This window comes from Bombina bombina, chromosome 1, assembly GCF_027579735.1.
Source record: "Bombina bombina isolate aBomBom1 chromosome 1, aBomBom1.pri, whole genome shotgun sequence".
NCBI classification, from domain to species: Eukaryota; Metazoa; Chordata; class Amphibia; order Anura; family Bombinatoridae; genus Bombina; species Bombina bombina.
In genome coordinates this window covers 805,414,086-805,427,530 of record NC_069499.1, presented here as the reverse complement: position 1 = coordinate 805,427,530, position 13,445 = coordinate 805,414,086, and the positions used below count along the sequence as shown (strand labels likewise).

The 13,445-nt window shown below is 42.2% G+C and overlaps 1 protein-coding gene across 4 annotated transcripts in view; it reads right to left on the bottom strand.

Moving 5' to 3' along the window:
- Positions 1–13,445, bottom strand: part of BCORL1 (BCL6 corepressor like 1) — a 137,700-nt gene that overhangs the window by 35,770 nt on the left and 88,485 nt on the right. For all 4 annotated transcript variants that reach the window (XM_053699384.1, XM_053699386.1, XM_053699385.1 and 1 more), the window contains 3 exons: positions 3,671–3,882; positions 2,344–2,571; positions 1,852–2,018 (listed from right to left, as the gene is read on the bottom strand). In XM_053699384.1, coding sequence (XP_053555359.1) covers positions 1,852–2,018; positions 2,344–2,571; positions 3,671–3,882 — 607 coding nt within the window. The remainder of the gene's footprint in view (positions 1–1,851; positions 2,019–2,343; positions 2,572–3,670; positions 3,883–13,445) is intronic.

The following is a 13,445-nucleotide window of genomic DNA, read 5'->3' as shown; positions in this document are numbered from 1 at the left end:
AATGTTTCATAGAATAGGGTAAGAAAACAAGTGGTTTCTTTAACCTGAAAGAAAACTCATAGACTTTGATCAAAGTAATTCACTGGCTCTTATATAATACTGTTCTGTGTGTATGTATGTGTGAATGTATGTGTATATGTATGTATGTGTGTATGTATGTGTATATGTATGTATGTATGTATGTATGTGTATATGTATGTATGTATGTATGTATGTGTGTATGTATGTGTATATGTATGTATGTGTGTATGTATGTGTATATGTATGTATGTGTGTATGTATGTGTGTATGTATGTGTATATGTATGTATGTGTGTATGTATGTGTATATGTATGTATGTGTGTTTGTATGTATGTATGTATGTATGTATGTGTATATGTATGTGTATATGTGTGTATGTATGTGTGTATGTATGTGTGTATGTATGTATGTGTGTATGTATGTGTGTATGTATGTATGTGTATATGTATGTATGTGTATATGTATGTATGTGTATATGTATGTATGTGTATATGTATGTATGTGTGTATGTGTATATGTATGTATGTGTATATGTATATGTGTGTTTGTATGTATGTGTGTTTGTATGTATGTGTGTTTGTATGTATGTGTGTATGTATGTGTATATGTGTGTTTGTATGTATGTATGTATGTGTATATGTGTATATGTATATGTGTGTTTGTATGTATGTGTGTATGTATGTATGTGTGTATGTATGTATATGTGTGTTTGTATGTATGTGTGTATGTATATGTGTGTTTGTATGTATGTGTGTATGTATGTATGTATGTATGTATGTATTGCAAATACTGCACCAAATTAACATTTAAGGGGCTTTTTCAACTAAAATACCTCAATATATAATGACAAAATACCCAAACGACCAATTTATTTTGCACAAAAAAATAATCAATCTCTAACTTAGTCAAAATAACCATATCCAAGTCTATGCACCTATTAGAATAGTTACAAATGCACAAGTGCTGCAAAGCCGATAGGGAAAACATGAAGTTACTCAGGAATGTTGAGAGCTCTGTATGAGTAATAATGGTGGCAAAACTTCAGTGTATTGCTGTGACAGTATAAGGAAGCTGACTTTTTTTTTTTACACTTTATCCCCTTTACTCTAAGTTCTAATTTCAGCACTGGAGATGATAGTTTTTCTACTAGAAAACGTTACTCAGGCCAACTGGGAAGATAGTAAACAAAAAAATTAGCACCAAGCGCAAGCCGAACATAGAGTAAGGACAAGATAAATAAAATATGCAGTAAAAGGTAAGATAATAAAAGCACATTGAGGATTACAGCTGCAGAAATGTTCCGCACCAACACCTATGGAATAGAAAGTACAACTGGAAGGCAAGGCAAGTTTGACCTGGAGGATTTGTTTGGATTCACAGGGTATATGATGGGTACACAGAAAAGAACGAAAGAGGAAATCTGGTGATAGAAGATCTCTAATACACATATTGCCTGCTCCACAGCCAATGTTGTCTCTAAGGGGTCCACAAGCCACATTGATGAGAGACTGAGAGCACAACCATAGTGTCTTGAATGTTAGGGATCTACTGTTGGGGTAAAGCCACAAACATACCTGACAGAGGTCAGAGGGTAGCCGTGTCTTTGCAGCGTAAGGATCTCAAACTGAGAGGGTCACACTCACACCCACCATACAAAAGTCCAAATACACAGAAACAGAACTACAGCCAGTGGGAACAGGAGGAATCCAACAGACGTCTGGGAAGTTATACAGGCTGCACACCCAGCAATAAAAGGTCCACACAATATCATGACACTACATATGATATATAAAAGCATACAGCATACAACATACAAACAACATGTATTACCTGGTACCATCCTGTGCACTGCAGTTAACATTGGCGCCATGATCTAGCAAGATTTGTAGAATTTCTGTACAACCACGTGCACATGCTTCATGTAATGCTGTATAGCCTGCATTATCCCGGTGATTGACATCTCCCAGATCTTTTTGCAGACAGTAAAGCACAACATCCTACAAAAGTAAAAGTACATCCATTAAATCAAAACACTCAAGGAACATCATTCTATTCTCAACATTTTAAGGATCCCCTTTTACAGAAAACTTAGAAACTACAGAGAATATATCATTAAAGTAAGAATGCATAAAGTACATATGGCAAATGAAAACCTTGTTAAGATATCCTACATTATGCTACGTATTTTACGTCCACACACATTTCCTATAATGTACAAAATAATTCATAAGTGCCTCACACCCACAATCAGACTTTTTTTAAAAAAATATATATATTTGTAACAGATGAAACACTCTATAGAGTAATTTTAATTTTTTTTACTTTGTATCCAAGCCGGGCTGCCCTCTGCAGAAGGGTCTCGCCTGCATTTTTGTTCACAATCAATCTCCGCGCTTCAGGAGGGATGTGCTGAGCTGAGGGAGTGTCTGAAGAACCAAGTGAACTTGTCCGTCTTGAACGACAAGGAGTGCTGGGATCTGTGCCTTTCTTGGAAGGTGTGGATTTGGTGGGGGTGGTTTTGGGAGATTGGCTGACCCGCCTCATCTTTCCCTGAAGACAAAAGACAGCAAATTAGGAAATAATGGGAGAAAAATGTTTTAATTTTTTACAAAGTGGAATTTTCAATAGTGGTCATCTTACTATTATTATTGTCAGTTACCTTTTCACTACTTTATTTTTGTTGTGTTTTCTCACAACAGGTTACTAAACTGCTCTCACCCAACAGCTGATAATGTGAAAATCAGGCCTGTTGGGGTACGTGAGGACCGAGTTTGGCAAACACTGGTCTAGGGATATACTCTTTAAAAGGTCTTTCATCTCTTCAGCTAAGACCAACTGGGGTCCATATGAATACAATTATCAGACAATCACTGTGCAGGGTGTAGAATGGTTATGTCCTGAAATCTTTTGTGACATACCACAGCAATGACAAAACCATCTTCCTCCAATCTTTGTGTGGCCTCACGAGCTGGACGCTCTGGGGTGCACGCCATGATTGGAGGAAGCCAGTTTTGTCATTGCTGAGGTAAGTACAGAGGAGCTGCGGGCGAAGTATCGTCAGTCTGGGTTTCCTAAAGAAAAAAGTAAGTATTTAAAAACAACACTGCAATGTAAAGTTTCGTGAATGAAAGTGCTCCTGTTTTTAATAGTATTTTTAAAAACCGGGCACTCATTCATTCAATTTTATATTCACTTTAAATACAATATCTAGCTGCATACATTGTGTTACCCAGAACCAGAAACCCACTTCACATAAACAAATGCCTAAATAATACAAAATCTAGCCCTGTAATTATTGGAACCTCACACATACATGAGAATAAATGTATGTGAGAGGTAAAGTAGAAATATCAATTACCAGTGAAAAAGTATCCCTAGAACACACCTATATCTTGTGGATAAACAACATGAGGTTGCAAACATTCCCTTTAAGGCTTAGAACTATGGCTTACTGCCAGAAACGCGGATGCACTTTAGCCCCTGAGCTATAAGACTGACAACTTAAATTTATTTGACTCCACAATACAGGTATTTGCTAAAAGAATACACACAATATAACTCAATATAACTCAATATAACTCAACAGCAAGTTGGGAAAAAAAAGCAACTTGATGGTACCAGTTCATTGCAGGTCAGGATTAAACTATACCTTCCCATCCTCGTCAGGACTGCCTCCAACATGTTTTGTTTTACACTTCCGCTTTCCTGTTGGCTTTTCTGGAATCTGGGGACTGGGAGATTCTTCTGGAAAGCCTCTTCGGGAATCACTTTGCCTTTGTGTGTCACGAGATGTTGGGGAGAGTTTGCTTTTCAGGATCTCAGATTCTTCATCTGAAGACAAACGTTTCCTTTTCCGGAAATCTAAAGCAAAAATCACAGAGGTGGGTTATAGATGGAGCATTTATTTTAATTGACATTAAAGTCTCTTTAAAATATATTAGTAGACAAAACCAGGGCATTTCAGAACACAAAAGAATATCCTTGTCTGCAAAACCTTTTCTAATATTAAAGGGATATGAAAGTAAAAATTAAACTTGCAAGAATCAGACAGAGCATGCAATTTTAAGACACTTTTAAAATCCCTACAATTTTCAAATGTGCTTTGTTCTCTTGGTATCCATTGTTGAAAATGAATACGTACATATCCTACACTAGTGGGAGCTAGCTGGTGATTGGTGCCTCTATACATTTGTCTCTTGTGATTGGCTAAATAGATGTGTTCAGCTGCCGGTAGTGCAAAGCTGTGTATAACAGGAGAATGAAGCATAGATGACAATAAAAGTAAATTTGAAAGTTGTTTATGTTCTATCCGAATCATGAATAATATTTTTGTGGTTTCCATTCCCTTTTAAGTACAGATAAGACAGGATTTGAGAGATTTCTTCCAAATACATCTGTTAAACACAGTTGGAGGACCTAGAGAAAGGTGTTTGTTTGTACACATATGTATGTAATAACAAATATAAGATCGAAGAAAATTTCTAAAAACAAAATTTATGCTTACCTGATACATTTCTTTCTTTCCGGGCATGGAGAGTCCATGACCTCATTTCAATTACAAGTGGGACAATCAACTCCTGGTCAGCATAAGGAGGCAAAGAGCACCCCAGCAAAGCTGTTAAATGTAACTTCCCTTACCCATAATCCCCAGTCATTCAGCCGAAGGAAAATTAAATTTATGCTTACCTGATAAATTGATTTCTTCTACGATACAACAAGCCCACGGATTTCATCCTTACTTGTGGGATATTATCCTCCTGCTAACAGGAAGTGGCAAAGAGCACCACAGCAGAGCTGTATATATAGCTTCTCCCTTCCCTCCACCCCCAGTCATTCGACCGACGGTTTAGGAAGAGAAAGGAAAAGCTAAAGGTGCAGAGGTGACTGAAGTTGTAAAAATAAAATATAATCTGTCTTAAAATGACAGGGAGGGCCGTGGACTCGTCGTATCGTAGAAGAAATCAATTTATCAGGAAAGCATAAATTTCATTTTCTTCTACAAGACACTACGAGTCCACGGATTTCATCCTTACTTGTGGGATACAATACCAAAGCTACAGGACACGGATGAAACGGGAGGGACAAGACAGAGACCTAAACGGAAGGCACCACTGTTTGAAGAACCTTTCTCCAAAAAACAGCCTCAGAAGAAGCAAAAGTATCAAATTTGTAAAATTTTGAAAAAGTATGAAGGGACGACCAAGTCGCAGCCTTACAAATCTGTTCAACAGAAGCATTGTTTTTAAAGGCCCATGTGGAAGCTACAGCCCCAGTAGAATGAGCCGTAATTCTTTTAGGAGGCTGCTGTCCAGCAGTCTCATATGCCAAGCGGATGATACTCCTCAGCCAAAAAGAAAGAGAGGTAGCAGTAGCTTTCTGACCCCTACGCTTTCCAGAATAAACAACGAAGATGATTGACGGAAATCCTTGGTTGCCTAAGTAAAACTTCAAGGCACGGACCATGTCCAGGTTATGTAACAGACGCTCCTTCTTAGAAGAAGGATTAGGACACAAGGAAGGAACAACAATTTCATGATTAATATTCTTATTTGAAACAACCTTAGGAAGAAATCCAGGTTTGGTACGCAAAACCACCTTATCAGAATGAAATATAAGATAAGGCGAATCACATTGTAACGCTGAAAGCTCAGAAACTCTTCGAGCAGAAGAAATAGCAACCAAAAACAAAACTTTCCAAGATAACAATTTAATATCTATGGAATGCATGGGTTCAAACGGAACCCCTTGAAGAACTCTAAGAACTAAATTCAAACTCCAGGAAGGAGTAATAGGTCTAAATACAGGCTTAATTCTGGATAAAGCCTGACAAAAAGACTGAACATCTGGCACATCTGCCAAACGCTTGTGAAGCAAAATAGACAAAGCAGAAATCTGTCCCTTTAAAGAACTTGCTGATAACCCTTTCTCCAATCCTTCTTGGAGAAAAGACAGAATCCTGGGAATCCTAACTCTACTCCATGAGTAACCTTTGGATTCACACCAATAAAGATATTTACGCCATATTTTATGATAGATCTTTCTAGTGACAGGCTTACAAGCCTGTATCAAAGTATTGATGACCGAATCAGAGAATCCCCGCTTAGATAAAATCAAGCGTTCAATCTCCAAGCAGTCAACTGCAGAGAATTTAGATTTGGATGTTGGAAAGGACCTTGAATGAGAAGGTCCTGTCTCAAAGGAAGTTTCCACGGTGGCAGAGAGGACATGTCCACTAGATCCGCATACCAAGTCCTGCGTGGCCACGCAGGCGCTATCAGGATTACTGAAGCTCTCTCCTATTTGATCCGAGCAATCACGCGTGGAAGGAGAGGGAACGGTGGAAACACATAAGCTAGGCTGAACGACCAAGGAACTGCCAAGGCATCTATCAGTTCGGCCTGAGGATCCCTCGACCTGGATCCGTAACGTGGAAGCTTGGCATTCTGACGAGATGCCATCAGATCTAACTCAGGTCTGCCCCATTGGAGAATCAATGAGGCAAACACCTCCGGGTGGAGTTCCCACTCCCCCGGATGAAAAGTCTGACGACTTAGAAAATCCACTTCCCAGTTCTCTACTCCTGGGATGTAGATTGTCGATAGATAGCATGAGTGGGCCTCCGCCCATCGAATTATCTTTGATACATCTATCATCGCTAAGGAACTCCTTGTTCCCCCCTGATGATTGATATACGCCACAGTCATGATATTGTCCGACTGGAATCTGATGAATTTGGCCGAAGCCAACTGAGGCCACGCCTGGAGCGCATTGAATATTGCTCTCAGTTCCAGAATATTGATAGGAAGAAGAGACTCTACCTGAGTCCAAACACCCTGAGCTTTCAGGGAATTCCAGACTGCCCCCCAGCCCAGAAGACTGGCGTCCCTTGTCACTATCACCCACGAGGGTCTGCGGAAACATGACCCCTGGGACAGATGATCCGGCGACAACCACCAAAGAAGAGAGTCTCTGGTTTCTTGATCCAGATTTATCTGAGGAGATAAATTTGCATAGTCCCCATTCCACTGTCCTAGCATGCACAGCTGCAGTGGTCTGAGATGAAAGCGAGCAAACGGAACAATGTCCATTGCCGCTATCATTAATCCAATTACCTCCATACACTGAGCCACTGATGGCCGAGGAATGGACTGAAGTGCTAGGCAAGTATTTAGAATCTTTGATTTTCTGACCTCCGTCAGAAATATTTTCATGTCTATCGAATCTATCAGAGTTCCCAAGAAAGGAACTCTTGCCCGTGGAACTAGTGAACTCTTTTCTATGTTTACCTTCCAACCGTGAGTTCTCAGGAAAGACAACATTGTGTCCGTGTGAGATTTTGTCTGATGATAAGTTGACGCCTGAATCAAAATATCGTCTAGATAAGGCGCCACTGCTATGCCCAGGGACCCTAGAACCTTTGTGAAGATTCTGGGTGCTGTGGCCAACCCGAAGGGAAGAGCCACAAACTGAAAATGTTTGTCCAGGAAGGCAAGGAAGATGATGATCCTTGTGAATAGGAATATGAAGGTATGCATCCTTCAAGTCCACGGTAGTCATATATTGACCCTCCTGGATCATTGGTAAGATTGTTTGAATAGTCTCCATCTTGAACGATGGGACTCTGAGAAACTTGTTTAGACACTTGAGATCTAAAATGGGTCTGAAAGTTCCCTCTTTTTTGATTGGTTTGATACATTTAGCCACCAATCAGCAAGTGCTACCCAAGTGCTGAACAAAAAAATGGGCCGGCTCTAAAGTTTACAGTACTGCTTTTTCAAATCAAGATAGCATGAGAACAAAGAGAAATTGATAATAGGAGTAAATTAGAAAGTTGCTTAAAATTGCATGCTCTATCTGAATCATGAAAGAAAAAATGTGGGTTTAGTGTCCCTTTAACAGACTTATCCTGAGGTAGGGCGTGACCTTTACCTCCAGTAATGTCAGAAATGATTTCCTTCAATTCAGGTCCAAATAGGGTCTTACCCTTGAAAGGAATAGCTAAAAGCTTAAATTTTGATGACACATCAGCAGACCATGATCTGAGCCATAACGCTCTACTCGCTAAAATGGCAAATCCTGCATTTTTCGCTGCTAATTTAGCAATTTGAAAAGCGGCATCTGTAATAAAAGAATTAGCTAGCTTGAGAGCCTTAATTCTATCCAAAATGGCCTCTAATACCTTCAGAGACTCCTCTAGAGCATCAAACTAAAAAGCTGCTGCAGTAGTTACTGGAACAATGCAAGCCGTAGGTTGTAAAAGAAAACCCTGATGAATAAATAATTTCTTTAGAAGACCCTCTAACTTCTTATCCATAGGGTCTTTGAAAGCACAACTGTCCTCGATAGGTATAGTTGTAAGCTTAGCCAGGGTAGATATAGCTCCCTCCACCTTAGGGACTGTCTGCCAAGAGTCCCGAATAGTGTCTGATATGGGAAACATTTTCCCACTCCTTTTTTATAATTTCCGAAATTCTTTTAGGAACCGGAAAAACATTGGTGTAAATATGTACCTCTAGATATTTGTCCATCTTACACAACTTCTCTGGTGGTATCACAATAGGGTCACAATCATCCAGAGTCGCTAAAACCCCCCTAAGTAACAGGCGGAGGTGTTCAAGCTTAAATTTAAAGGACATAACGTCCGAATCTGTCTGAGATAACATATTTCCTGGGTCTGAAAGTTCTCCCTCAGACAGCAATTCCCTAACCCCCAACTCAGAGCACTGTGAGGGTACATCAGAAATAGCCAATAAAGCATCAGAGGATTCAGTATTCACATTAATACCTGACCTACTGCGTTTACCCTTTAACACTGGTAATTTAGATAATACCTCTGTAAGGGTAGTTGACATAACTACAGCCATCTCCTGCAGAGTAAAATAATTAGACGCACTAGAGGTACTTGGCGTCGCTTGTGTGGGCGTTAAAGGTTGTAACACTTGGGGAGAATTGGATGGCATATCCTGATTCTCTTCAGACTAAGAATCATCCTTAGGCACACTTTCTTTACCTAAAATATGGTTTTTACATTGTAAGGCCTTTTCAGTACAAGAGGAACACAAAGTAAGCAGGGGTTCCACAATGGCTTCTAAACACATAGAGCAATTAGTATCCTCAATGTCAGACATGTTAAACAGACTAGTAATAACCCCAATAGTCGTTAAACACTTTATTTATTGATTTCAAACGATTTTTCAAAAATGTGTACTGCGCCTTTAAAAAATAAAAAAGCGTACAATTTTTCCAAAACTGCTTCAAAACGCTAAAAAACGCAATATGATTAAATACACATGTTCAATGTGGCCAAAAATTATTGCACCTTAAGAGCAAATGGCTAAATTAACCTTTATAGGACATTTATAGCAAAAAATATATTTTGTTTGAAAAAAATGATCCCTGCACCTCGCCCCAGCTCCGCTGCAGCGCCTACCTGACCTCAGGGTACTGCTAAACGACTCTACAACGATCCGGTCATCAGAACAGAAGTTTAGGCCCAACCGGAGCTAATGCCTGCAGCCTTCTCAGTCAGAGTGTACCGGGTGTCTGAGCGCGCGAAAATAGGCCCCGCCCATCATGGACGTCAAACAAGCTAATCTGTATCACCGCATGGGAAGCGGTTAGGAAGGAAAGCCATGTGGTCCCCTAAAAACAGCACAGTAATGCTGCAGCCATACTTATATTTGTATCTCATAAACAAATAAAAACGATAAGCTGCCTCTCCCAGTGTCCCTTTTCATACTTCAGCCCAGAACTATGTCAATGAAAACGGTTAAGCACAGGATTTTAAGTAACACCCTTTGTGTACAGGTCTACTTCTTACCCCTTCCCTTGCAGGGAATAAAATGTCAGCCAATTCTGATATAACAAGTCTCCTCAGAAATAAAAGACTGAACATACCTCAATGCTTGTAGCATGCAACCGTTCTCCACACTGAAGATTTCTCTTGCACTACCTTCAGCACTCTGTGGAAACCAACATGGATCTTAGTTACGTCTACTAAGATCATCAACCTCAGGGCAGAAATCTTCTTCCATATCTCCCTGAGGAAAATAGTACACACCGGTACCATTTAAAATAAAAAACTTCTTGATTGAAGAAACTAAAACTAACACCTCACTTTACCTCTTCCTAGTACTAACACAGGCAAAGAGAATGATTGGGGGTGGAGGGAAGGGAGGAGAAATATATACAGCTCTGCTGTGGTGCTCTTTGCCACTTCCTGTTAGCAGGAGGTTAATATCCCATAAGTAAGGATGAAATCCGTGGACTCGTATCTTGTAGAAGAAAATGGAAAAAGAAGATAAAGAAGATAAACAAGGGTATAAAGGTGCCTGAGGTTTACTCAAAAAAACTGCCGAACAAAATTTAAAAAGAGGGTGGGATCGTGGACTCTCCATGCGCAGAAAGAAAGACATTTATCAGGTAAGCACAACATTTTGTTTTCTTTCCTATGGCATGGAGATTCCACAACGTCATTCCAATTACTAGTGGGAACCAAAACCCAAGCTAGAGGACACAGAATGAAAAGGTATGGAGAACAAGGCAGGAGGACGTAAACAGAAGGCACCACCGCTTGAAGAACCTTTCTCCCAAAAGTCGAGGCATAAGTATCAAATTTGTAGAATTTGGAAAAATTATGCAAAGAGCACCATGTTGCCACCTTGCAAATCTGTTCCACAGAAGCTTCATTTTTGAAAGCCCAAGATGAGAAGACAGCCCTAGTGGAATGAGCCGTAATTCTCTCAGGAAGCTGCTGTCCAGCTATCTCATAATCAAAACAAATCAAACTTCTTAACCGGACATGGAGAGTCCACAATGCCATTCCAATAACTAGTGGGATATCCAACTCCTGGCCAATTACTAGTGGGAACCAATACCCAAGCTAGAGGACACGGAACAGGGAGGGAGAAAAAAGGCAGGAGGACCTAAACAGAAGGCACCAACGCTTGAAGAACTTTGTCTCAAAGGAAGCCTCGGCCAAGGCAAAAGTATCAAATTTGTAGAATTTGGAAAAAGTATGGAGAGAGGACCATGTTGCCGCCTTGCAAATCTGTTCCACAGAAGCTTCATTTTTGAAAGCCCAAGATGAGGAGACAGCCCTAGTGGAATGAGCCGTAATTCTCTCAGGAAGCTGCTGTCCAGCTATCTCATAATCAAAACAAATCATACTTGTTACAAACTGCTGTTTGTAACTGGCCCTTTAAATGGAAAATTGCCCTGCTTCCCTGGATTTTGGAGAAGCCTATTTGCCAGCCTCCTTCCACATGACTATGGCCCCTGGAAGATTGTGCCCCTGAGGACATATTGACTTTTGCTGGGTGTGTGTGGCCCTTTAAGAACCGTCTGGGGACATATTGTGACTTTGGTGAACAATGCCCCTTTAAGACTATGTCCCCAGACCTGTGAAATGACTTGTCCCTGGCTTTCTCCCACTTGGTTCAGTTTCATTGTGTGCCATTAAGTGCTATGTGACAGACCCTTCGGTCAGAACTACAGAGATAACTTTGTTCAGCTTCAAGAAGCATTCTAAATACAAGTTTGCTGGGATCAGCTCTAATTAAGTTTAGTGATAAACTTTCCCATTGTCTAATCAGACTTCTAGTAGTGATAAGGTGGACTGCATTGTTTTATTGTGTGTAAAATGTTATCTGCTGAAGTAATGTTGTGGCCTGTCAAAGGGAGTGTCTCTCTATCTAATATCAAATGTGTGATGGGGGATTTTATGCCTCCCCCTGAGAGTGTCCTGTTTGCATGTAACCTCAATAAAAAGCAGGCTGTGTGCTCCAGCACATCAGACCTATGTTGACCCTCTAACTTGAAGCTTTGACTCATGTTTGTAGGATACAGCTTATAATCACTACAGGGATTGCTATGCTCTTCATACTCCCTTAGCTACAGGGATTGCTACAGAAGGAAGAGGTTCACCTACTGGAGCCTGGTCATAGGTCCAGGGCGCAGAGCAGACGGCGAGATACCAGCCCAGCAGCGGTGGTTCATAGAGTCTGCATTACTTATGGTGGCTACGCAGCAGTTATAGAGTCTACAGTGCTGCTGCTCCTTTGGTGAGCGCTAGGAGCATCCTTTTCTACGGTCCAACTTCCAGCTAGCCTGGAGGCAACCGTAACATTTGGCGGCAGCGGTGGGATCGCGTCCTAGCGCAAGGAGCAGCACCACAACAGCACTGGTATCGTAGGAGAGTAATTGAGGGCAACGCTAGCCACTGTGCAGCGTCCCTACCTACAGCAGCATGGAGCTGACAAGACACTGGTCAGAACCCTGTGAAGAGCACCTCAACCTGATCCGTCGCTATGAGGGCGCTGATTTCGTTCCAGAGGTAAAGAGGCGGCTAGTCCGATATGGTCCAGACCCTGCACAGGAGGTAGTCAGTCGCCTCATCCGGGAATTGGCTACTGAGAACGAAGCGGCACGAGCCTTTGAGCGCCAACTGTGGAGTTTGAGGGTATGGACACCTGGTCTCTCTCCCCAGCCGCAGCATGTTCCACAGGGAGAGGAGAGCAGCGACCTCCCTCCCCAGCGGCAGTATACTGTGCAGAGGGAAGAGACAACAGGTCTCCTTCCCCAACCCCAACCAGAGATACCAGAGGCAGCAGGCCTCATAGACTGGTCCTGGGAGGACCCCCAGCAGGCAGGTGGAGATGGGACCGCAGTCTCTCTACCGGCCCTACAGGGATGCTGGGCAGGCGGCCCAGATCCCCAGCCACAGACCCAGCTACAGGGAGGGGAGAGCATCGACCTCCCTCCCCAGCCGGAGTGTGCCTTCCAGGGAGAGGAGACAACCGGTCTCTCTCCCCAGCCGCAGCATGTTCCACAGGAAACGGAGAGCATCGACCTCCCTTCCCAACGGCCGCCGGAGTATCAGGAGGAGGAGGTAAGCCAATCTCCCCCTCCCCAGCTAACTCCTAACTTGGGCCCAGGGTTAACAGTGGAGATGTTAACCCCCACTGACCCCCACGTTCCCTTTGCCACCGGGCAGGACTATGCCCCAATTCCCCCAGCAGAAGAGCTGGCATCAGGACAGAGCGCTGCTGGCCTCTGCTCTACAGACCTTGTCCTTGTTACAGAACTGGCCTGCAAACCCCTGACCCCAGCAGAAGCGCTGGCACCAGGGCAGAGTGCCGCTGGCCTCTGCCCCCCAAGTACCATCAGCTATTTGCCCAGCTGCGCCAGGAAGGCCGAGGATGCTACACTTTCATCCTACAACCTGGAACTTACAGGCCAGTACTACGTATTGTGGGGGGGCTACTTTGCTGCTAACGATTATTTGTGGGTGGGTTGCGAGACTAACTTAGGCACTGACCGGCAGAAGGTCAGGTGCCTGGTTAGTCTCCCTCCAAAAGGGGAGATATGTTACAAACTGCTGTTTGTAACTGGCCCTTTAAATGGAAAATTGCCCTGCTTCCCTG